The sequence below is a fragment of the Eleutherodactylus coqui genome, chromosome 4 (genome assembly GCF_035609145.1).
Source record: "Eleutherodactylus coqui strain aEleCoq1 chromosome 4, aEleCoq1.hap1, whole genome shotgun sequence".
Lineage (NCBI taxonomy): Eukaryota > Metazoa > Chordata > Amphibia > Anura > Eleutherodactylidae > Eleutherodactylus > Eleutherodactylus coqui.
In genome coordinates this window covers 10,427,108-10,451,756 of record NC_089840.1, presented here as the reverse complement: position 1 = coordinate 10,451,756, position 24,649 = coordinate 10,427,108, and the positions used below count along the sequence as shown (strand labels likewise).

Sequence of the window (24,649 nt, the reverse complement as noted above, 5' to 3'; positions counted from 1 at the left end):
GGTTCTCGGGCAAATTTTTTCCCAATATCAGAGGGTCCCTTTTAAAGCTTTGAAAGGATTTTCCAGGACTTATTATTATTGATGGCCTGTCTTCAGGCTAGGTCATCAATAGGTGATAAGCAGGGGTTCACCACTGGAGATCCCCAATGTTCAGCTGATTCCTGGCACTGCTGTCAGTTCGGATAGAGCTGGGAGCAGATAGTGCTGTCAACATTGCAGTGCCCCGGTTTGGTACTACAGGCGCAGCTGCCACTGAATTCAGTGTCTGCAATACCAACCTGGGCTGCTGCAAAAAGTTATCAGGCAGAATTATCAGCTTCCAGCGCTGTTCACACTGACAGCAGTGCTAGGACTCAGTGGATTGGCAGGAAGCGACAGACCCCCGCCAATCATCTATTGATGACCAATCCTGTAGATCGTTCATCAATTGTAAAAGTCCAAGAAAAAGGCCTCTCAGGAGTATTTCTATTTTAGATGCTTTATGGACATAGAGAAACTAAAACAGTCAAAAGATAAAGACAATGACTTGTGTTCACAGCTCCTACACAGACCGATGTGTCTTCATGGCAACAGAATACAAACGCGATGCAGTCTGATCCCTTTAAGCTTTTACCCACTTCAAGATAAGATTCATCAAATAGGTGAGAGAAAAGGAAGTAGGACTGCAAGAATTGGTTACACAGGGTTGTTTGTAGTCTGTCACCATGGAGACACATAGGTCTGCATTGGAGCTGTAAACATAAAATGTTAGGAAAAGGTTTCATGTAATAGATAAGAAATCAGCCCATTTTGAGAAAACATTTCCTACTATACTTTATATCTAGAGATGATCGAGCGTACTCGAAAAAGCACTACTCGCTCGAGTAATTTGCTTTATCCGAGTATCGCTGTGCTCGTCCCTGAAGATTTGGGTGCCGCTGCGGCTGACAGGTGAGTCGCAGCGGGGAGCAGGGGAGAGCGGGCGGGAGAGAGGGAGAGAAAGATCTCCCCTCCGTTCCTCCCCGCTCTCCCCTGCAGCTCCCCGCTCCATGCCGGCACCCGAATCTTCAGGGACGAGCACAGCGATACTCGGATAAAGCAAATTACTCGAGCGAGTAGTGCTTTTCCCAGTACGCTCGCTCATCCCTATTTATATCCCAAGAGAGTTATCAAGAACTTCCATAATCACTCCTGGCACATCTTGGACATTTTCCCATAATAATCATACATTTTTTTCAACCTCCCAAAATAAAGCTTTTCTTTTGGCCTCTTATCCTAGAGAAGTTGGGTGGTTGAACCAACTTCAAGGACAATCCACACACACGGACGTATTGGGGACCTCCTTACCAGTAATGATCTACTGAACTGTCTTAATGGTGTGGCATCAGCAATCATGGCCGCTCTCCCATTTGGTGGGTACAGGTGCTGGGTGATAGTGTCTATCTGGACTCAGGATAAGCTCCTGGTGATTTGACAGGCTATTCTGAGATTCCAGGGGAGGAGGCGTTACCCCATTATGCCATATTGGGAAAACCTCCCCCATTAGAGTGAGTACTCAAGATCACTACTCAACCACTATTCTCCTATTTGAGCACACAGCTAGCTCTCTAACAAAAACCACTAAACATGTCCCTGCTTGCCGTTATTTGTGGAGGTGGACAGCCTGTTACTACTTATTGCCATTGAGCTTTGTATGTAGTAATGGAAAGCTAACTTTTGGTGAAGGACATCTATGTGAACAATAAGGTCAACAGCTTCCCTTATCTACATTCCACTACAAGAGTGAAGAGAGGAGTCAGAGATGGGGATGTTGTACAGCAGGTTTCCTTATCTTGTACCAGAGGCAGCCAAGTACCATGTAAGGTAGGCATGGACTCAAAGACTTGTTGCTACATTAATCCAACAGGAAAGATACATAGAAAATAGGTTTTGTGGAGAATTTTTCCAATTGTGTCAAAATTGTAAAAATGTTATTTGTGCATTGGCCAACACTAAGCATTTGGCCTACGATCATGACTAGCATCTAAGAAATGAGTCAGAAATGATCATTGTATTTCATAGTATTGTCCGTGGCTAGAAGGTATTACAGTCTGCCACGTCTTTGCCATCTAAATCACATCTAGTATAAGTGGGATGTGGGACCTGCTGCTGTGTAAATTGGTAGCTTTATTGTCTGAGATACGAGCCTTGACCCGTGAGGTATGCCAAAGCCAGGTGGACCATCAATGGTCCAATGGATGGTTCAGCTCCCTCTCTGGTCCTTCATCTTGTAAGCATGGAGTGGTGATTGGCACCTCCAGCTCCGGCCGCTGGAAACATCCTGCATGGCAAGTTTTTAGCACATGCATTGCATTGAGGGTTTGGATGTATGCACAGCGACTAAAGGGTTCTTTTACACAGGACGACTGTCGCTCTAGGTTTAGGTAGCAGAAGTAAGGCAATAGGCTACATTTAAAGGGGTTGTACCAAAATACATTTTTATCGCCTATCCATAGAATAGTCCTTCTCACTGCGGGTTCACTGCACCTCCCGCAGCAAAGAGTAACCCAAATGGAGCGGTGTTGAGCATGCACAGTGCTGCTCTATTTATCTTTAATAGGACTGCCAGAGATAGGCAAACTCGGCTATTACCGTCAACCCCAATGATATGAATGGAGCGGCATTGAGGATGTGCAACGGCTACTTCATTCAAACCCCACATCACAGGGAGTGGGTACAGCGAGTGACAAGAAGAGGAAGACGCGGGTGCCCTGTTCTCGGGGTCATGTGACAAAAGTTAAATTTGGTACAACACCTTTAATGGCCTACTCACGGACCATGATCAGGGTTGTAATGCAGAGGCGTATAACTTGAAGCTCCCGGGCCCCAATGCAAAATCTGTAACGGGGCCCCCAACTATAATGCTTTAGTCATAGTACTGGGCTCCCTATATGGAGAAGGGAGGCCTTATATTTAGGAAGGGGGCGTACTGCTCTATGAAATAATAGTTATAAAAACCATTCAAAAGATACCTACATAGACCAGACGTCCACCTTGGGCCCATATTTCTTCCTTGCCAGCAGTTCTGGAGCAGCATAGGCAGGACTTCCACACTGTGTGCTGAAGGGGTCCGTATAACCCAGGATTCCGGCACAGTTACTCAATCCGAAATCTAAAAATATACATAAAAGTATAATTAACCACCAAATAAACCAAGCAGCTTTCATACAGGTTCTTCTTCCAGCTACGGCAAAGTATTGAGCAGAAGTGTATACGGAGAAAGCAACACAATATATCTGCTCCATCTGAAAGGCATGACGGGAGGGGAAGTCTTGGTCATCCATCAAAAAATACTCAAAATGTGGGCCCCAGTAGCATATTTTTGGCCTCATTGACTGTATTGTTGCAGTAAGATGTCCAGTCCTGAATATATAGTAAAACTGTTTTAAAGGTGTTGTCCTGATGTAAATCATTGCTGGCCTATCCTTAGGACGGGCCATCAATAGTAGATCGGCCGGGGTCCTTCACTCGGGATCCTTGCTGATCAATAGTTCACTGGGCTGGTACACTTATATACTGAGCAGACTTCTGCAGGAAGCAGACAGCAATGTTCCCACTGCAGTGGCCAGAGCTGGTATTACTTTCACGTCAATAGGAACTTTGCCTGTCATACCAACCCTGGCCACTACAGTGTGGATGGAGCAGTCTGCTTTTGCAGACATCACCTCTGTGCATGAGTGCACTGGCCTAGAGAATAGCTCATTGGTCCTGGGCAGCAGACTCCCGCTAGTCTACTATTGATGGTGTATCCTGTGGATAGGTCATCAATAGTTTACAACTGGACATCCCCTTTAACAAGGCACCTAATTAGTGCCGGATTACCACATGTTCAAGTATATAAAACTCACTAGTAAGTATTCTATGATAGAAACAGTTCGGAATAATCAGATTTTCGGGATTAAAAGGAATTTCGCTGCATAATGAATGAATTGAACTCTTCAAATTAAGTCAAATTCCACAATTTCGGGAAAGAAAAAACTCCCCAGTGCTAATGTGTCACTCACGGCCCACACTGAACAAATTAATGACGGGGCGCAGAACTTCACAGACAACTAACTGCACAGTCAGCAGTGAGGTTTGGCAGGAGGAAGAGGAATACAATAGAAGCACAGAGACTCCATTGAGACAACATGCGATCTCTGCTTGGACAGATCAGATGCGAACGGAGGAGACAATGTTAATGGGAGCTCATTAAAGAATTTACATACCGATCAGCTTGATGTTGTTGTTCTCATCTAGTAGCAGATTTTCAATCTTCAAGTCTCTGCGGGAAAGACAACAATTAATGACTGTGCAGATTCGTGGGAAGCAGCGATCATGCAGGGGTTAATGTCAAATTACAAGTCATTATTATCGAGGCTTCTCTGGGCCCGGGGAGAGATTGCTAGTCATTATCAGGGCGTTCAGTTCTGAAGATAAAGTGCTGGCTCGGTGATATATTAAAGGGATATCAGCGCAGCAAGTGTTCAATCTCCCTACAGCTCCTCCACAGGAGACATGAAGTATTACACAGTGCCTTTTGAAATCAATGGATTGTTCATGTAATGCGTGAACATGTTTAGTCTTCCAGGGATAAACATACATGGATAATTGATGGAGGTCCAAATTGAAGGTTTCTCTCTATTAACACAGAATGTGCTAATGGGCTACATTAAAAATGGATTTACTACAGCAGACAACGCCATAATTAGTAGCTCTCTAATAGTCGTATTATTGGAATCATTTGGAGGAATCACTTCGCTGTCATTGCATTGCTAATCGGTCTGCAAACTGCTAATTTATGGATGATTGTTATGGCGGTCTGTGTTGCTGCAGACTTACTTTGAGGACCCGTGGAGAGGGCTCCAGCTTAGTTTGGCTACATCAGCATATGTATTGGCATCTGATAGAGCAGGGTTATAATATCTCGAGGTGGGGGAAGATGCATGACCGGCCTTAGCTACATCAGACAGGACGCTGGCCACCAGCTTCTAAGTGGGGCCCCGAATTGATACAGACTGGGGGCGATCGCCCACCTTAAGTCTGGCTGTACAGATGATCATCTTCCTCCGTGCAGCAACATATTGTGGAGCTACATGAATCTTGTCTCTTCCCCTTTGATGTTACAAGGCGCCGTTGCAGCCCATCAGTGCCTCCGCAACATAATTGCTTAGTTTTGCTGCTGTATTTATGTACATAGCTTGGTTCTGTGGCTGTATTTATGTTATGAGCTTGGTTCTGGTACAGTATTTATAAGTTTGGTTATATGTTGTATTTATGTATTGAGGTTCGTTCTGGCATAATATTTATTCACTGAGCTGCTCTGGTGTGGATATGATGCTACGTTGATGCTTTTTGCACAAGCAGAAAACAGGCAGACTGCCTATCAGTACACATATATATATATATATATATATATATATATATATATATATATATATATATATATATATATATATACACACACACTATATATATAGCGTTTATTCCCATGATGAGGGGTGGAGGCAGCGCCAAAGCAAATTGCACACAGTGTGCCATCTAATCGAAGGCCGGCCCTGTGGACAAGCATTGGAAGAAAGGGGGGAAGTGGGGCTCTGATATTGTGCAGTACCCTAGAGAGGGGTGCAGTTTGGAGTTGTTTTTCCTAGTTTCTGTAAGTTTGCGGTGGTACGAACACATTTGTGCTCTAGAACAAAGTCTCATGTTGCTACCCACCCTGTGTAATGCCTCTCGCAGGGCGATAAGTGAACAGCGCTGATCCACTGCTGCAGAGGAGCAGCTTCAGCAATCAGGCAGTAATTGTACAGAATAGAAAGCATTTGTCAGTTCCCATTATAGGTGATGCTGCCTGTGGGCTGCAGATCATCGCGTCTACGAGCCTTACACGCCTCTGTGGCTCCTTGCTGAAAATCTTTATAAAAGGATCTTCTATTTATGTACAATCAACATCTTGTATTTTTCCTCCCGGCTTTATGTTTTATGTATTTCTACATTTGATGCATACATTTTTCGTGCAGGAATTTCAATCTTTTATTAAAGGGGTTTTTTTTCTGCGCGCTGCCGGGAGCGTCGAGTCCGCTGCACTGAACTTCAGGGATGACAGCGCAGGCAACAGGAGGTAAGTATAAACCAACCTACCGCATGAGCACCAGAACTTAGTTTAAAGGGAATGCATTACCTGCATATACTATGCGAATTAAAACCAAACCAGGGAAACATTTTCCATTTTCCTCATCTTTGACTCATTGACTTCTATGGGTCATTGTTGGGGGCATGTTCTGTAATCAGTGCAGGGAGGCAGAAGAGGTGAGCTGTGACATTACCTATTGTGAATTATGGATCCTGCACCTGCTTATGAGCTAAATTTATAATCGCAACACATTTTCTCTTTGTTGTGGTCATAAAATAGCAGATAATACGAAGTGCAGGAGAGGAGAGAGCAGAGGGAAACTCCCGGTCTTTGTTGTTGAACGGATACCACATGACCACTACAGCCAATCAGAGGATGCAGCGTCACCGTTCTAAACTCCTGGCATCATAGCGCCTGAGCACTGATGGCAAGAGAATGGACGGTGACATTGCAGCCTCTGATTGGCAACCACCTGACATCCTCTATCACCGCAGACCGGGATTGTTGCCAGAGCCACTGTGCTGTTTGCCGGGGATGGAAGAGGCAAGTATTGTTTGTTTTGTTATTTTATCGCATGGCCAGATGTTTAACATTTTTTTTAATGTTAGACGACTTTTAAAATGGAGCAGAATAGAAAAACACGTAATAAGTGTCAAAAAGTGACAAAAAAATGTATTTATAGACATTTTATTTGTATCAGTTTCTAGGAAAGTCGATACTGTTACACTCCACTTCTCTGCTGCCATACATCCATCTACTTCTTTCTTACTTTGTTAGTAGGCATGAATAGTCTCTAATCATTGTAATCCAGATAGGAACACTTCAAGCAAACCTAATGCATGGCCCCGCCTACTGAGGGGCGAAGCATGATACATTCTCTTGTTGCTGTTCTTTGTCTTTGTGTCATGCTCCGCCCCCTGAGTATCATTTTTAGGCATAACACAGTACATCAACTTTACCTGGCGCTTCCCTTTAAGTATCACCTGAACTGACTTTCTAACACAAGACTCGAGACTTGAAATAACCGTCAATTCTTATTTTAGAGAGCAAAGCTATGGAATACAATAGAATTCTTCATCGTCGCTCAGTAAATTGAGGTCCCTGAACTTTCCTTTCTACGGCATCTTGAGAATTCTGAAGGAGCGGAGCATTTCCTGTCCCCCAGGATTATTATTTCACAAAGCCCCTTCTGTAGGATCCTATTTTAAACTTCATCCTCTACACAAAGGCGGCAGGTACATCCATGTCTTGCCCTGACTGCTCTCCCATTGTATTTGGATCTCCTGTCGTTCGTACATTTTTTTTCTCCCGGCAGAAATATAAGAATAATGGAAACTTCACACAAAGTTGTGATCTTTCGGCTAACAATATGGGTGACTCATTCATTCATTCATAGAAGGCGGCACATGGGAGCTGCAAATGTTTTCGACAACTAAAATTGTACTGTGCCATTTTTAATGCCGCTGTCGTAAATAAATGGCCTGTTTTCTGCTTGCGCTCCGCTTTTGTCTTGGTAAATGCTGGCGTAAGCGAGAAAAATATCAAATGGCTTCTAAATTTGGAGCAATTATCTGCCTTTGTGTTCATCTATAAGTAGATCAGAGCTTCGGTGCAGAGTAAACATATGTCAATCCACCGGTAATTGCCATGCAAATCTCCTGACCTTCAGGCCCTAACGACTCATGACCTTAATAACAGACGCTCCGCCGCATAATGAATTTAATTGGAAAGCAATGGCTACGATTTAATAAAAAAGGACACAAATCAGCAGGACAATCATCGCTGTAATGGGGTTTAATTAAAATTGTTGCAGCGTTTGCCTTCTGCAGCTTTTACATATCACTAATTAATATATATATGTATACATTATCTATAGACATTGCAGCCTAAGTTACAATAGAAGATCCGTCAGTGAGGCTGGACTGACTGCTTGGTTTTAAGCCCTTAGCTCTCCTCTCCTGCACTTTATCAGCTCGGGGTCGGACTGTCCCACTAGTCACCAGAGGATTCTCCCAGTTGTTCCAGATACTGAAATAATACCATGTTTCCCCGAAAATAAGATCCTGTCTTATATTAATTTTTGCCCCAAAAGAGGCACTGGGTTTTATTTTCGGGGGAGGTCTTATTATACTTACCTAGCAGGCTCGGTCCGCATCCCTTCTGCTGCTCTCCAGAGCTCCAACAGGCTTGCTGTAGCCCTCTGCCACTCACAGAAGATCGCTTCCTGGTTATGGGATTCATAAATCCTGCCTCTTGAAAGTGAAGGCTCTGATTGGTTCTCAAGCGCTGCTCAGCCAATCACAGCCATCGCATTGATTTATGGAGTGCTGCATTGATTGGCTGAACAGTGCTCGAGAACCAATCAGAGCCACTGCTTTCTGGAGGTGGGATTTATGAATCCCGTAACTTGGAACCAATCTTCTGTGGGTGGCCGAGGACTGCAAGAAGCCTGCTAAAGCTGTGGGAACAGCTAGGTAATATATTGCTTTTTTTGGTAACTCCGCTGGGGCTTATTTTTGGGGTAGAAGTTATATTTCAAGCCTCCCCAAAAATCCTGAAAAATAAGGATAGGGCTTATTTTTGAAATGGGTCTTATTTTCAGGGAACCCGGGTAATGCTCCAACAGAAGAAGACCTCCTTTGGTGGTGACTTTGGAGACAACTGTAAGGACTATAAGTTAATTGTGTAAAAGTTTGGGGATATGTGCCTTTAAATTTATTTTTCTAATACTGTCAAGTCTGGTACGGCGGAACTGGAAGGTGGCGGGGCCCCATGTTAAGGGTTCAGGGGTAGAGTAGAACGAGATACAGACAGGATGTAGAAGAGGGTTCTTTGAGCCTCCAATCTTTATTAACAGTTTTACTTGTTTTAATGGTTTTATACATTGTGTTGGTTTAAGTGGTCTATGGATGGATGATGATGACACGGCGGCCCTCTCTTGCGAGAAGCTAAACGCTGCAAGATGTCAAAAAGCCGAGCACAAGAATCTCGCTCCTCAGTGGTGATGTCGTGTTGAGTTACGGTCATCCGGCAGAAGAGAAGCGCTCTCCCGTGGGATGCCACTTGGAAAAGGTTGTTAAGCTAGTTGTCCCATGCAGTAGAGTTGGACGACTGCGACATCGCAGAAGTCCAGTGCGAAGTGTTCCTCCAAAGGAAACTGCGACCGAGAGTAAAGACGGTGCTCCCTCCCTGTGCTGTGACCGCGGCTGACAGTTGTCCTGTCTTACAGAGTTTGTGTATTAAAAGACGTTGAGCATGTAGCAGTTCCCTGAGGGTACTTGGCAAACCCCCTACTGGGGAACGTCTCACAGGCGCATTTTAGCTGTCGATCACCGATCGACAAGCGAGCCGATCACCAATTTTCAGCAAGCACAGAAATGCTTGCCAATTGGCTATACGTCTGCCCTTGTAAACCCATGATAAAATGAGTGCGCCGCGGACTTGTCCATTTGCGCTTCCATTGTTAGTGAGACATCTCACTACTAAACTGCACTGTAATTAGGCAAAGATTTAACAGCCCTTTTTGTGATCTGATGGAAATCATGATCAAATCATCGATCTAAAATGGGACTCACTTTTACTGATCAAGTCCCCCAACTGCTATAGAAAAAAACGCCCCAGTGAAGTTAACCTTATAGATGAGGAAGCCATTTTGAACCAACAGCCTACAACGGTCAAGCTAAAACTCAAATCGAATTGCTGGAGCGGATGAACATATGATCAGCATTGCCAGCTGTACTAAGTCTCCAACTTCGCTGAATTACCTTATTGCTAGAAATACAACGTGAAGCTGAACAGTAATTATAGTCACCTGTGGACGACTCCGGCTCGGTGCAGATGTTCAACGGCTTGGATCAGCTGCCGAATGTATTTTCTTGCTTCGTGCTCTTCAAGCCTTTTTTTCTCATAAATCTTATGCATGAGGTTTCCTCCGCAGCACAGCTCCATCACCAAGTAATAACTGTTCTCCGTCTCCAAGATATCGAGCAGCTGCGTAATGTTGGGGTGTCGAATCATCTGTTGGATCTGACCCTCCCGGCGCAAGTTCTTGGTGACATAAGTGTCTTTCTTGGCCTTCTTCTTATCGATGACTTTCACGGCCACCTGCACAATAAAGACATTGGTTTATTAATGGGGGCAATTAAAAAACAAATGTATCAGTTTATCGAGTTCCTCAAGGCCAAGACTACAGATTTACGATTGTCTACTTGAGTGAAGTTTAGTAGAAGAACCAAAACAATGTTGAGGTTTACAGTTTTCCTTTTAAACATTCTTGGTGTCCGGGGACCATTGGTGGACATATTGGTGCGTTTTATAGGACAATGGTTTCTAAGCTAGAATGGAGAATTGCTGCAAAGACTTTATATGTCCGTTAAAAGCAGATGGAGGGGGTACGTTATTCTCCTTGTGGAGAGCACCAAGTAGGTGTAAAAAACTTATAAGACATGCAATGCTCCTCTGGGAAATTTGGTATCCAAAATGTAAGCTGGTCCAGTGTCTCATCAGCTCCACCCATTGGAAGGTAGCATCCCTATAAGTCAATGTCCAAACTTCTAATAGGCCTTGCAACCAGTGCTGACCTTTGGTTCGATGGCACGCTGCAGATTGTTTTTTGCGCGACCACACCCTATTATAATAAAACAAATATTCATTGCATTGATAGGCAGTCTGCCTGTATTCTGCTAATGCAGAAAGCAGCAAGATAGCAGAGTACTCACCCACACCAGAATACCTCATTGCATAAGTACTGTACCAGAACCAACCTCAGTACATGCATACAATACCAGAACCAAGCTGATAATATAAAAAAAAAAACAGTCCCTGAACCAAGCGTAGTACATAAGCCTATATCTGCCCGATGCCTTCCCGACAAGCTGGTGGCTGCTATCTTCCTTACACATGGATAAGGCTCATGATGCTTACTCTGGAGGAGCATTGTGTGGCCTCTAAGTCTACTTTGTGCTTTCCACATGAAGAAACAGCACCTGTTAGAAGGTTGGAGCTGCAGAAACATTATGCCACCTCCAGAGCAACAGATGATCTACTGACTTCATTGATTGTTGAGATGTAGCGTTGCTGTAGAAGAAACAGACATGGGGCAATAACAGTCGAATTCAGGGGCTCCCGAGAAGAAGAGGGGTTTTCCAAAGTGCCTGGATCGCATACCATTACATGATCGTATATCTGTCCTCTTAGGACTACACAACATCGATTCATTACAGAACTACAAAAATATCCAGTTGTTCCTTTAATGGTTTCTTCTGAGCTCGTGTTTCATCTGCAGGTATGAGTCCCCCGAGATCTTACACAAGTTTCTTACCAACGTCTTTCTTAAGAAGCAATTACAAGGCAACTTACTTCTTTTGATTCTTTACTGGAACACTTAAAAGAACTGAAATGCTCAGGGATGCGAGCGGGAAGCCTGCGAGTAAAAATATTTTACAGCCTATCTATCATCAGTCAAGGAAAATGGGGTAATGGCAAGACGAAGAGAGAGCGGGGGAGGGGAGAAGGAAAGAAGAAATCGTAGCGTTTCTTGGTGGGTCTTGGATTATTATTGCACTAGATAACTAATTTTGCAAATATGCTTTTTGTATATTTGCAATATAATTGGATAGACTTGATCAGGTTATAGCAAAGCAATGACCAGGGACTCTGCTACCGTAAGTGCCAACATCAGACCTGTTGGCGTGGCATGCCACATCTAAAGTAGATTGGTAGTGCTCCACTTCGTTCCATTGAAGAAAGCATTGATCTATTGGAGCAGGGGAAAAAGAAATCTGGCACTGTAGGAAGGACAATTGGACGCTTAGACCGGGTTCTCCAGCATGGTTCAGCCCCGATTCCTTGTTCCTTGGGGAGAACATGGTGCTGCACATACATAGAGTGCCCATGGCTCTGTAACATGGCTACTTATGGCACTATACAAGCTCCATGCACACAGCTTTGCTATGCACATGAAGCCTAAAACTACACGACTGGTTTTCATGCCTGTTTTGGACACTTATAGTCTAAGGGGTATCAACAGTGACTGGTGTCAGGACCAGTGGATGTAGACCCACTTTTTCACACACTAGTGGGGTTTTGGCCAAATCCAGAGGTGAAACCCAAGGTACCCGGGTTTTTCCCCTTTAAAGGGGTTACACCAAGATTTCAAGTTATCCCTTAACTTGCTGATCGATGGGAGTCTCGACTCTGAGAGCCCAACCAATCTGAAGAATGGGGATCCCGTGTCCTTCTCTGCCTGTCACTGTAGGGATCACTTCTTCCCCCTACAGTGACGTCAGAATGAATGAAGCGCTGGCCAAGCATGCGTGGTTGGCACTCCAGTCACTTCAATGGGGCTCTTGCCGCTCGGGAATCTCAGCAGCCCCATTGAAAGCAAATGTAATTTCGGAGCACTTATGTGACCAACGCTCCATTCATCCTCCTCCTCACTGCGGGGGGGGGGGTGCAGTAACCCCACAGTGAGGACGACAGGGGACATGTAACCCCCGTTCTCAAGATCACCATGGGATTGAGCGTGAGACCCCCACCCATCAGGAAGCCATCCCTTATCCTGTAGATTAGAGATAAATTGTAATCTTGGTACAACCCCTTTAGCCCCATCAATCGGGATCTGGGCTTCGTTGGGGGGTTCCCAGGCCGTTACTTAGGAAATGGTTCCAGTAATGTGACAACTGATGCTACTATAGACCAGGATACGGTACCTCAGCATGTGAACAAAGGTGCAGTCAAATCAGTCTGGGTTGGGGACGGTGGCGTCACTTGAGAACAGTCCAGAGGGGTTTTCTAGTCCATTATCAAACACCTTATTAGGAAATTCTGAACAGAGAGGGGTCCTCTATTCAGGATCCTCATCTGGTGAGCATAGAGCAGCTACAAAGAGTGTTTTTCACGCTGGAGGACTCATCTTGTCCTACATTACACAGACAACTCTTTGATTTGATTGGACATGGTGTAATACTTCATTTTTCCTGTGGAGGTGCTGCAGTGAAACTGGACACTTACTGCGAAGTCTCTCCACAGATCCCGATCGCTGATCTCAGAAGGACACTCTGTGACTCTGCTCAGCTTACTTTCAGGGCGCCCTCCTAACAAAAAGGAATATATCTCCCGCAGAATGTTCACACTTGTAAATTAGGTCTAATTGGCTATGGAAAATTTCTTTTCTTCCAGAGAAATAACGACTTGGCAAGTTATCACAAAATCAAGCAAATATTATATATATATGGCCGCAGTTAGCGGTCTGTAATTTAATTGTAATCCTTATTATTCCAAAATATTATTTTGCAGCCCTTATTGATCTTTTTACCCGACCGTGACTTTTGGCTTAAGGAATTCCTTTTTCTGCCTGTGCCCCGTTGTAGACAGATAAAGCTAATGATGTTCTGCTCCCCTCCCGCATGACCTGTGCCCTAGTTAAAAAGCCATTAGAGACCACCAGCTATCCGCAAACTGCTGATTGTTTTAATTAACAATCCGGTCGCAGCAGTTCATAATATTATTTTAGCGCGGACGCCATAATGGCCAATTACACAGGGATTTTGGAAGTCAGCCGGTCCTCTGTACCCTCCAAAGCCTCATGTGGGTTTTATTAATAATTTAGGGTTTGTGTTAAATGAACTGAGCCGGTCAGAAGATACGAACCCTGCAAAGTTATTGCTTCAGTGCGAAGACATTGTAAATTATTTAGCGCTATTTTGCTTTTAACCTCTCAATAACCCCCAATGCAAATATCCCGAAAATGTGAAGGTGCAACTGTGGCTGCGAAGAGTTAAAATGAATGAAAATAACCAGAAGTTTCCACATAAATGCTGAAAATGTTTTTGCCTCCTGACCTCATGGCAGAAGTACAAAGCGAGGGCATCACAGGGCCAAGTGATGGGGTTCAGGGCAGAAGAGTACTTAAAGGGGTTGTACCAAAACTGACTTTTATCAGCTATGCATTGGAGAGGTAGTCGCCTGCTTGACCATCTCTGGTAGCTCAGGATAAGTAATGTATGTACACAGTGACCCCACCAGCAGAATAGTGAGTGCAGCTCTGGGGGATAATACAGGATGTAACTCAGGATCAGTACAGGACAAGTAATGTATGTACACAGTGACTCCACCAGCAGAATAGTGAGTGCAGCTCTGCAGTATAATACAGGATGTAACTCAGGAGCAGTACAGGATAAGTAATGTATGTACACAGTGACTCCAGCAGCAGAATAGTGAGTGCAGCTCTGGAGTATAATACAGGATGTAACTCAGGAGCAGTACAGGATAAGTAATGTTATGTACACAGTGACTCCACCAGCAGAATAGTGAGTGCAGCTCTGGAGTATAATGCAGGATGTAACTCGGGGTCAGTACAGGATAAGTAATGTATGTACACAGTGACTCCACCAGCAGAACAGTGAGTGCAGCTCTGGGGGATAATACAGGCTGTAACTCAGGATCAGTACAGGATAAGTAATGTATGTACACAATGACTCCACCAGCAGAATAGTGAGTGCAGCTCTGGAGGATAATACATGATGTAACTCAGGATCAGTACAGGATAAGTAATGTGTGTATACAGTGACTCCACCAGCAGAATAGTGAGTGCAGCTCTGGAGTATAATACAGGATGTAACTCAGGATCAGTACAGGATAAGTAATGTATGAACACAGTGACTCCACCAGCAGAATAGTGAGTGCAGCTCTGGGGGATAATACAGGATGTAACTCAGGATCAGTACAGGACAAGTAATGTATGTACACAGTGACTCCACCAGCAGAATAGTGAGTGCAGCTCTGGAGTATAATGTAACTCAGAACCAGTACAGGATAAGTAATGTATGAACACAGTGACTCCAGCAGCAGAATAGTGAGTGCAGCTCTGGGGGATAATACAGGATGTAACTCAGGATCAGTACAGGATAAGTAATGTATGTACACAGTGACTCCACCAGCAGAATAGTGAGTGCAGCTCTGGAGTATAATACAGGATGTAACTCAGTAGCAGTACAGGATAAGTAATGTATGTACATAGTGACTCCACCAGCAGAATAGTGAGTGCAGCTCTGGAGTATAATACAGGATGTAACTTAGGATCACTACAGGGTAAGTAATGTATGTACACAGGGACTCCACCAGCAGAATAGTGAGTGCAGCTCTGGAGTATAATACAGGATGTAACTCAGGGTCAGTACAGGATAAGTAATGTATGTACACAGTGACTCCACCAGCAGAATAGGGAGTGCAGCTCTGGAGTATAATACAGGATGTAACTCAGGATCAGTACAAAATGAGCAAGACCACTCCTTTATCCAGACAAGATTACCAGTGACAGATTTCAGTTCCACCATATTATATGCATACCAGCCATATTTGAGAAGACCCTTTTTCTGTGCAATTACAAAGAGATTTCACTGCATTTACAAAGTTTTTTGACTTTTTTTTGCAATTCCTCTTAATTGTTTGTTAAATACACTGACGCATTCTTCTAAAAACTGTAAAAGAAAAAAAAATCCTGCTTTAATAAGATTCAGTAAGATTAATGAGATTTCAAGTGTTACAAAGTCCCAGTAAAGATGCTGCACACGTGTTCCTGGAAAGAACATTCTCCGGTTACGGGTTTATGGCCCTCAGCCTGGGGAGGGTGGAGGCGCAGGATGAGCTAAGGTATACAAGTCATGTTGTAAAACTGGTTCCCACATGTTCCTGGCCTTCGGTTTTGGATACCAAGTTCAAACAAGATCAGTATACAAACCCAAGGTTCAGATGTGGATCACATGAGGTTAACAATTTGTAAGTGATTGACTAACGGATTACATTTACTAACAAACCCAACAACGGATCCTACATGCAAAAATATACAAAAAATATATATTTTTTTTGTTAAAAACACCATTCCAGCCCACTTTAAGGAAAGATAATTGGACTCTTGCTGGAAGCTCAGATTTACCCCTACGTGGCCACACAAAAGTTTTGGGTAGAAGGTTTGAAGAGTTCGTCGATCCAACAAACAGCAGGAGAAGATGTGACTGCAGAGGTTCTGTGATTTGCGCTGTCAGAAGAGATCTTCCACTTCTGCCCACCAAGATTAGATGCATGAAAAAAGCGCGGCTTTCCTACAAGGACTTCCAGCCCGCTAGATTCAATTATGTCTGAGGAACAGGTTGAGGACGTGAGAAGTAGGTTAGCTGTCGGAAACCATTACTTTTCCACATAGCTGCCAGTGTTGGAAAGTTCACAAAAAGCTATTTTTCTCTTCATAAATCGAATGACAGTTAAGGTTGGAAGACAGAAAGGTCACGAAACCAGGAAATACGCGGTTAATGGAAGACATATTTCTATCTATAAAGGGAAAAAACACCACAAGCATCCAACCAGCCGCCTAGAATGGAGCGAGCAGTGTGCCGTCATGGGCCGCTTGAGACCGAACTGCTATACCAGACACCGCCCGTGGACTGGAGGGGTGCGGTTACTAATATCCCAACTATGTATTTATTTCAAAGGGTAAAAGGAGAACACTGCCAAACACAAAGACATCGGCCATGTAGAAAACAGTCGCCATCTGCCAGTGGGGGAAGGTCAGGCGGCCCCTGAGTCGTCAACTGATGCAGCCAGAATCGGTGGGTTTTTACGACTTATCATATAGGCATCTATTCCCATTGACCCCGAAATTCTAGGTAGATCAATTATGTGATATCTTTCACCAATAATCTGTGAATATTAGAAGATAATAAATGGGGCTTATATATGTTATCTCAGGCAAGAATCAGTGTCATAGGAAGCCAAGTAACCAACACTGAATGGCCACTTTGTTATATCTCCTGACCCTCTCATAATTGGCAATTAACTATTTTGAAGTTCTCCCTGTTACCCCAAAGTGTAGCATAAAGTCATGTGACACGTTTTCCATGTCAATCTATATTAGATGGGAACATCCAGTTATTGGAGTGACTTCCAGCGAGGCCCGGTCATCAGTGCTGGACTAACCGGAGCCAGGATTTCACTGCCAAACGTGTGGGGTTCTATCATGTAACAATGTGGAGAGTATACAGAGAATGGCGTGAGCAAAGACATCCACTGAGAGGTAATCCTGTGGATGGAAACAACTAGTCACCGAAAGGGGTCGGAGGAGGATGTCAGGAATCGTTCTGACCAACAGGCTGCACAGTCAGCTGAATACAACGCTGGAGCTCCAACTAATATGTCCGAACGCACAACTCGCCGTTCTTTAGCAAATATGAGCTATAACAGCAGATGACCAGCTCCAGCACCATTGTGTCTAAGGGAAACAGTAAGCCGAGACTCCAGGGGGTAAGAGAGTGCAAAGTTTGTAAAAACATCTCCTGGTCCGAATTTTGTTGCCCCATGCTGATGCAAGGTCAGAATTTGGCACAAGTAGCATGAATCGCTGACCCCTTCCTGTCAGCCGATCAGAACATGTCAGCACCGCCATCTAATCTGCAGCAACTACAAGAAGCTTCCTGTCCGCAGGGGCCGATATTCCTGCAGAACTATTTCATTGTCTAGTGGAATCTACACCACGACTAATTACTGCGGTTCTGAAGGCAAAAAGGAGTCCAATGCCACTAGATGGGGGTCTCTAATAAACCATTCAGTGTATGGTTATTCTCCATTGAGATGCTAAGTCCAATTATACAAAACAGTGTAGAAGGAAAATCCCCAGAATCCACTAACTGGTAAATGCTGACTTAAATTAAAGCTGAACCCTACAATTAGGAGGTGCTGAAAAAGCTGTTCTCTCAGCATCTTCACTGCACGATGTGAAAGCATGTAGCAGCCCGCGGGTGAGGAGGGCACCTCTATGTGAGGCTGGCACATCACGCATGCATCGCCTGGTGCGGTGACAAATATTACCCTCCTGGAAGGTTTCTGCAGAAAACGCTTACACGCCAAGGCTCCTGCGGAGAGACGCTCTGCAGGCAGCGCTGCGACTCTCATCCCATGCCGTGATCACCCGCAGAATACCAACCCAGCACTGAACTGCCATACGGCGCAACGCTTGCAACTCTTGTAAAAATATTTATAGAGAAACTTGCTTCCCTCAGGATAGAGAAAGTGCATACCGAGGAAATTACACGCCGACTACCGGATCAGAGATATATAGAAGTCTGGGAGGCTTCCAACATCACAAAGTCCACAGAATGGCAGACCAAGACGTCCTACAGAATGGCTGCATATTGGCCTCCGGTAACGTCCCGTACAAAGGGGTTGCTACAAATGTATCCAATGCTGATGAATGGCAAACCTGCTTATTCAGCAAAGGGAGCCGAGGAAGTATCACCGCATAGGGGGAAGATTAGCAAATGACTTGGAGAACAACACGGCAGACAAGACTGGAAGCAGATTACTGGCAAGCGGATCATCGTCTGCCGCATGTGTCCCGGGTCAGATATAAGACGGTGACTTCATAACAAAAGCCGTGTCACGGGTACAAACATGTATTGTATGTATAGAGTATTCCCCACAGGCAAACCTGAACTGCCAGAGAAAGAAGTCCATAGTACTACAAAATAGGGATTCAGAAAAGTTGAAAAGTTTCTTTGTACAAACTGTTGTTGGTGTGACAGTGGTGCATTGCAAAAATTGTGCCACGTATAGGGGAGTAGCTATAGGGGGTGCTGGGGCAGTAGACAATTGTGTCCGAGTGCCTGAGGGACTCAAAGTCTCTTCTGCCACATAAGAGGACACTAGAATTATAATGCCCCTTGTAAATCCAACTTCTACGTTCTTCTTCATTAATGTGAATGAGAGTTATTATAGAAACCAATCTTAAGTGAGAGGCAGTGTCAATGGAGAATGATGGTGCATGTATGATCACAACAAGAGATGAACGAGCACGCTCGTTTAAGGCTGCTGCTCGATCGAGTAACTGTGTACTCGCCCTTAAACAAGCGTGCTCGCTCATCTCCAATCATAACTGAAGCCGAGGAACCCTGATTAGATTCTCTGGGACTTTTGCTATAGATGACCTATCCTCAGGAGAGGTCTTCAATAATTGATCTGCGGGGGTGCAATGCTCAGGATCAGCTGATCCCTTGGCCAATGGATAGTGCCTGCAGTAATGTTGACAGTGCCATCTGCTTCAGGCGCTGTGTACTTCGGTGATCAGCTGATTGGTGCAGATCCTGAGCGGTGAACCCCATGCTGACCAACTACAGTACTGATGACCTATTCTGAGGATAGGTCATCAACAAGTCCTGGAGAACCCCTTTAATGCAAGTATATTACAGAAATGATGAGGCTAACACAAGCTAGCAGAAGTTGTCTGAAAAGTTACTGTCCCTTTAAATTTAGTTGACATAACTGGTTTAGTCCCCTGTGTGTGGGCCACTTAGAGGTTATTCTTGCCATATACGTTAATGTTAAACTCAGTCAAGTGAGCCCCTTTTACGCAACACGATCATCATACAAATCACTCATTGGATCGAGCGGCTTGTACGATAATCGTGCGGTGTGAACGCATGCAGAGAAAGAATGATCAGCCATAAATCGCCGATCGGTTCTTTCATGCAGGCCTAACAATCGTTGGTATTCTGTCACATCGTTTCATTCTATCAGCAATGTCCCGTTTACTGTGAATTGAGGCATGCGGGCCGGAACGATCTCCGACGCACTCCATTCACTGAGCAATGATCGACTATGGGGCACTGAAGTCCTTGACAGTTGTCCCATGTTACTGGGGCTTCAGGCATGCGGACGAGCTCCTCGTAGACTACAGAGTAACACAGTATCTTAGGCTGAAAAAAAGACTCGAGTCCATCCAGTTCAGCTTATTTTCCTGCAATGTTGATCCATAGGAAGATAAAAAAGACCCAATGAGGTAGAAGTTAATTTTCCTCATTTTTGGGAAAAGATCTAATCTTACATCGTCGTTCCCTGACTTTTCACCTACCTCTAATTTTGTCATTGGTGCTAATATGTACCATGACCGTTGGATCCTCACCAGGACCTCCCAGTAATCTGTCAGCCCCTCCCCGTGATGTGGGAAACTCAAGCGCCAGGAAGACAACACAAGGTTCGACGATCCCAGTCTTTGTGGCAGATTGCCCTGGTGTCCCCCAACTACCCACTACCGGGATCTGTCTAGCCTGCCCGGCGCTCCCCATTCCTTCCTTCCTGAGCAGTCATCTCCCTGGCGTTCAGATGCCATGTCGTGCTGCAGTGGGGCTAACCCTGTAATGGCATCCACCTCATCTGCCAACTTTACAAACTTGTTGTCAGTTCAGGACTAGCCTTTCTGGATCTCTTCCCTCCATCCCTCCTCCTGTCATTGAGTTAGTTGCCTGCGACAGGTTGAAATCTAGAACAACCAACTTTCCCAGATGGACGACTTGGTGGACTATTGGGCGAATCTTATAAACTTAGTGAATGATGTCAAAATCGGCTTGACTTGCCCGGAAAAAAAAAAAAAAATTTACATCTCTGGTCAACTGACGAGAACTTCTGGTGTTACCATCCAGGGTACTCTGCCATCTCGGATCGAGGCCATATATGTTCCTTGGCATCACAGATAAATAATCCTATAGACTGCCATTTTTAGTTAAAAAAAAAAGTTTGAAATAAATACTTTCCTAGTAAAAACATCCCTCGCCCATCTGTAATACTACGTTTCATTTTTTGGAGATTTTCCATACATTTCCATGCAGTCGGATGCAGTCCCTGAAAAAAAAAAAATCTGTCTTTTGTACAGAACGGAAAGCAGCAACCTGATAGCCCCTAATAATGAGAGGGCTTCAGCTACGATGGAAACTCAATCCAAAAGAAAAACAAACCGCCGAGGGTTTACCGAGTTATTTCCCTCTGTTAGCAATTTGGAATACTCCGATTTCCTCACACATTGAAATGTATTTTTCAGATTAAAATAGCAGGGAGGGATTCTAATAGAAAAATGATGTAAACTTTACTGAGGCTGGACTGTGATACCGGAGCCCGAACTGCAGATCAGTAACCCAATATATCATTAAAGCTCCCAGCTGGGTGGAACAACAGCATGTAACAATGTTCTTGTGATAAAGTCAAAATTTGCAAACAATTTTTTTTTATCAGGGACCCACAAAAACATGAAGAACTGATACTTAATGGCCACATTATTAGAGCCCCTGGACCTTTATTACAGCTGGAAAGAGTTGGAATGTATCCCCGTGACCCCCGAGCGCAGCATAAAATCACGTGACAAATCACAGTTTCAGTGTGAATCCACATTAGATGGAAAAATCCAGCGACCTGCTAGTTTATATCTATACTCCTTACTTGTCCTTCTGTGTTCTTCAATAAACATTGCACATTTTTGGTAACTCCATCTGCTGCATCGTGTTCTGGAACCTGCATTGTGCACCACCAACTGTAAACCCAGCGATGACTACAAAGACCACAATGTAATTCTACGTGCACATGTTCTGTGTAGATGGAGGGTGGACTCTCAGAATCATGTCCTCTGGCGCGTCCAAGGAACCCCCACTCCGACTCCAACATCTTAACTTCTTTCTTCAAGCAAAGTGTTGTGAAGATCAAGCGGTAAAGGGTTGAATTCTCTGTAGTGAGCTAAGGGTATTATAGGCTCTTCAGAGGGTCAGACGTGGGATGATACCAGTGGGAATAAGAAGAGTGCACCCGGTGTAGAAGGACGCCACGCTAGCAAGGAACAAGTGTAACGGCGCATGAGAGGCCTAAATGCAAAAGCAGGAAGAGAGGCGCTAGCTTGTTGTGACGCAGCAAACCTATAGTGCAGTGGTTCCGCCACCATCGAAGAAAAGGCTAGGCCTGAAGTGAAGGTGAACGCCGAAAGAGAAGAAGATACCCGGTATTCGGGTGAACAGTGCCGCACCAAGTTTCCTGTGAATGCTTCCATTTTGCTGGACAAGATAATCAGCCGTACCAGCAATGGGGATGCCTGGAAGATGAGGTATACATGACCCCACTAGAGACTCCCCAGTCCAGATCAGGGGAACGATCCATCCAGAGACCCCCCACTCCCACATGGACACTTCACAACCAACATGTGCACCAAGTCCTGGTACTTTTTGCAAGGTGTTGTCTCTATGGGCACTCAGGCAAGAGTTCACTGGATACCGTCTACATTTCCTGCACTCTATTTTGTACTTGTCCCATTTTATGGATTAAGCGCGTATAATCACTACACGGACACGCAGAAGACACTACTGGAACACACCGACACGTCTGACTCTTGACCTGACTACAACCCGCTCATCGGCAGGATTTGGTAACTTTCGAGCCTCCGGTAATCCTGTGCGTCTGGTACAGAATGGCTCAGTAATGACATTTCACTGTCTGCGAGGCTAAAAAAAAATTATAAAACCCGCCCTGCGATGTTCTTTTCTTGCCTGATTGACACAAACCTTGGGCGAAGGGTCCAGAATAAATGCCCTTTTGTTATTGAGGATGTATTTTTAGCCACTTATTATTAATCTCGTAGAAACGCTCGGATATTTTTAGAAATTCATTATAAAAAGGTCCAATTCTGAATAATCTGCATCACAAACACTCATTAAGCAGAGAGGGAAGTGAGGGGGCATCTCGTCTTTATAGACTTCCAACCGAACACAGGAATGAAGCTTTGGAATAAGAATGAGCAGCCGAACGTCACGCGTGTGCATTTCCTTTGTGCACAATGTATAAAGGGACCTCGTGCAGAACAAACAGTTCTCGCTGCTATGCGACCCGCGTTTCACGTCTTGGACACAGAAGATCACTTGATCGACACAATTCCCGGCATCTCCTTCAAAGGTCTTGATGTCAAGGGGCTAAATGCAGTGGATGGCAGGGGGCATGTGTAAGGGGGTCGCCCATCTGAACCTTACAAAAATGATGATGTTTAATAGGGTCCAGTTGGATACAATGTATAGCATGTTACCTGCTGGCAGGAATATGTGTTAATGCTGACAATTACTGAGGGTAAAGCTGTACTTGCTGGAATATTTACCCGGGCAAATAAGCTATGTGTAGTAATGCGGCCATTCATAGAGTTAGATAGAGAGTGTGAATGTACGCTAGTGAAACCTACATGGAAATTTATATTGCTGGACTGAGGGTAGATGGCACCTTGTAAAGAATTTCAGCTGTGCCACCCCCTCCATCACAAGAAATAAAACTATATATATAGTGCTGTATTCTGGTTGTATAGAAAGCGGCAATATAGTAGCACCCGCTTCCCCACCATAACAGTTCAACGAATAAATACAGCACCATGACCAAGCTCAGTACATAGGAACAATACCAGAATCAAGCTTATAACATAAATACAGCCCCAGAACCAAGATCATAACAAATATGGTCCCAGAAAGCAGCACATAAACAGATCAGAAATCAACCTCAGTACATAGATACAGTAGCAGAACTAAGGTGGTGGCACCTATGGTCGGACAGCAGTGCCTCGGAACATAAGAGGGGAGGAGACAGTAGGAGAAGGATTCATGTAGCTCCACAAGAAGCTGCACTTGTTTCTCTCTGACGTTCCTCCAATTTACCAGTTACTTTTAGCTACAGAAGTAGTCTGAAGATTGCATCGGCCATCTTGGATGGCCAGAAACAGGAACCGGTCAATCAGAGAAAATGGCAAAGACGACCAGCTGCAGGTAATATACTCCTCCACCGATTCTGTCCTGAAACTGGAGGGTCACTTTAATGCCACTTCTCTGGCGTATAAAAGTCACACATTTTTGGGCGCACTATAGAGGAACAGAAGTTCGCGATCACTTTTGAAAAGTGTCCAGATAAGGGGGGCAGATTTACCGTAACTATGATAGAAATTATAGCGCAAGTCTATACAGCTCATGGCAGGCATAGATTGATATTTCTGGCACACGGACGGCCCAAAGATGCCCAAGTTTATTAAAAGTTGTCGCCTCTTAATAAATCTGACGCATCTTACGCAAATGGACTTCGGTTTTTGACGGGCGTAAGAAATGCCAATCTTAGTAAAAACCCTTCAATGTTTGAAAGTCTTCCATCCTTGAATCAATGTTTGAGTTTGTGGTCAAATACGTGTTTCTTCAATCTCTTGGGGAGGAAAATAAGAATCTGCCAAGGAGTGGCTGGAGATGTGAAGATCCACGGCCAGAGTAAACACGAGCTGCAGCCAGGCGGTACAGCGTGATGGAATTAATCAGCCATAAGATGATGAGGAAGCGATTCATCAAGAGGCTTATGTATAAATCTCCTCCTATGCCGTTACCTGCCTGCTGTTACATAACCAGATTACAGACTTCCAGGTGTAGATCTGATGCGTCAGCTAGCGGCACCTCCAGCCAAGTGCCAGCGGAGCCTTATGTAACGCCAGGCCCTTCCACTGCAGGGTCATTGTCGGGGTAAGTCCAAGAGCAGATACTATAGTCCTCTGAAGGACAGTTTTGCACACAGGTAGATGTCTGAATATACACAGCGAAATATGGTTTTGCAAGACTTGAGTTCCGGTCGTGTCGTCTATCGTAATGTAGGATAAAGAAAAGTGAGAAAACCGTGAAGTAGACACAACGGCGTTACAAACCAAGGCAGCAG

At 44.5% G+C, this 24,649-nt stretch overlaps 1 protein-coding gene across 1 annotated transcript in view; it reads right to left on the bottom strand.

Annotated features, from left to right (window-relative positions):
• The window catches only part of HUNK (hormonally up-regulated Neu-associated kinase), a 73,688-nt gene that overhangs the window by 14,524 nt on the left and 34,515 nt on the right, over positions 1-24,649 (bottom strand). The window contains exons 3-5 of the mRNA XM_066599069.1: positions 9,942-10,234; positions 4,227-4,282; positions 2,995-3,130 (exon numbers count right to left, since the gene is read on the bottom strand). Of these exons, the coding sequence (XP_066455166.1) occupies positions 2,995-3,130; positions 4,227-4,282; positions 9,942-10,234 (485 nt within the window). The remainder of the gene's footprint in view (positions 1-2,994; positions 3,131-4,226; positions 4,283-9,941; positions 10,235-24,649) is intronic.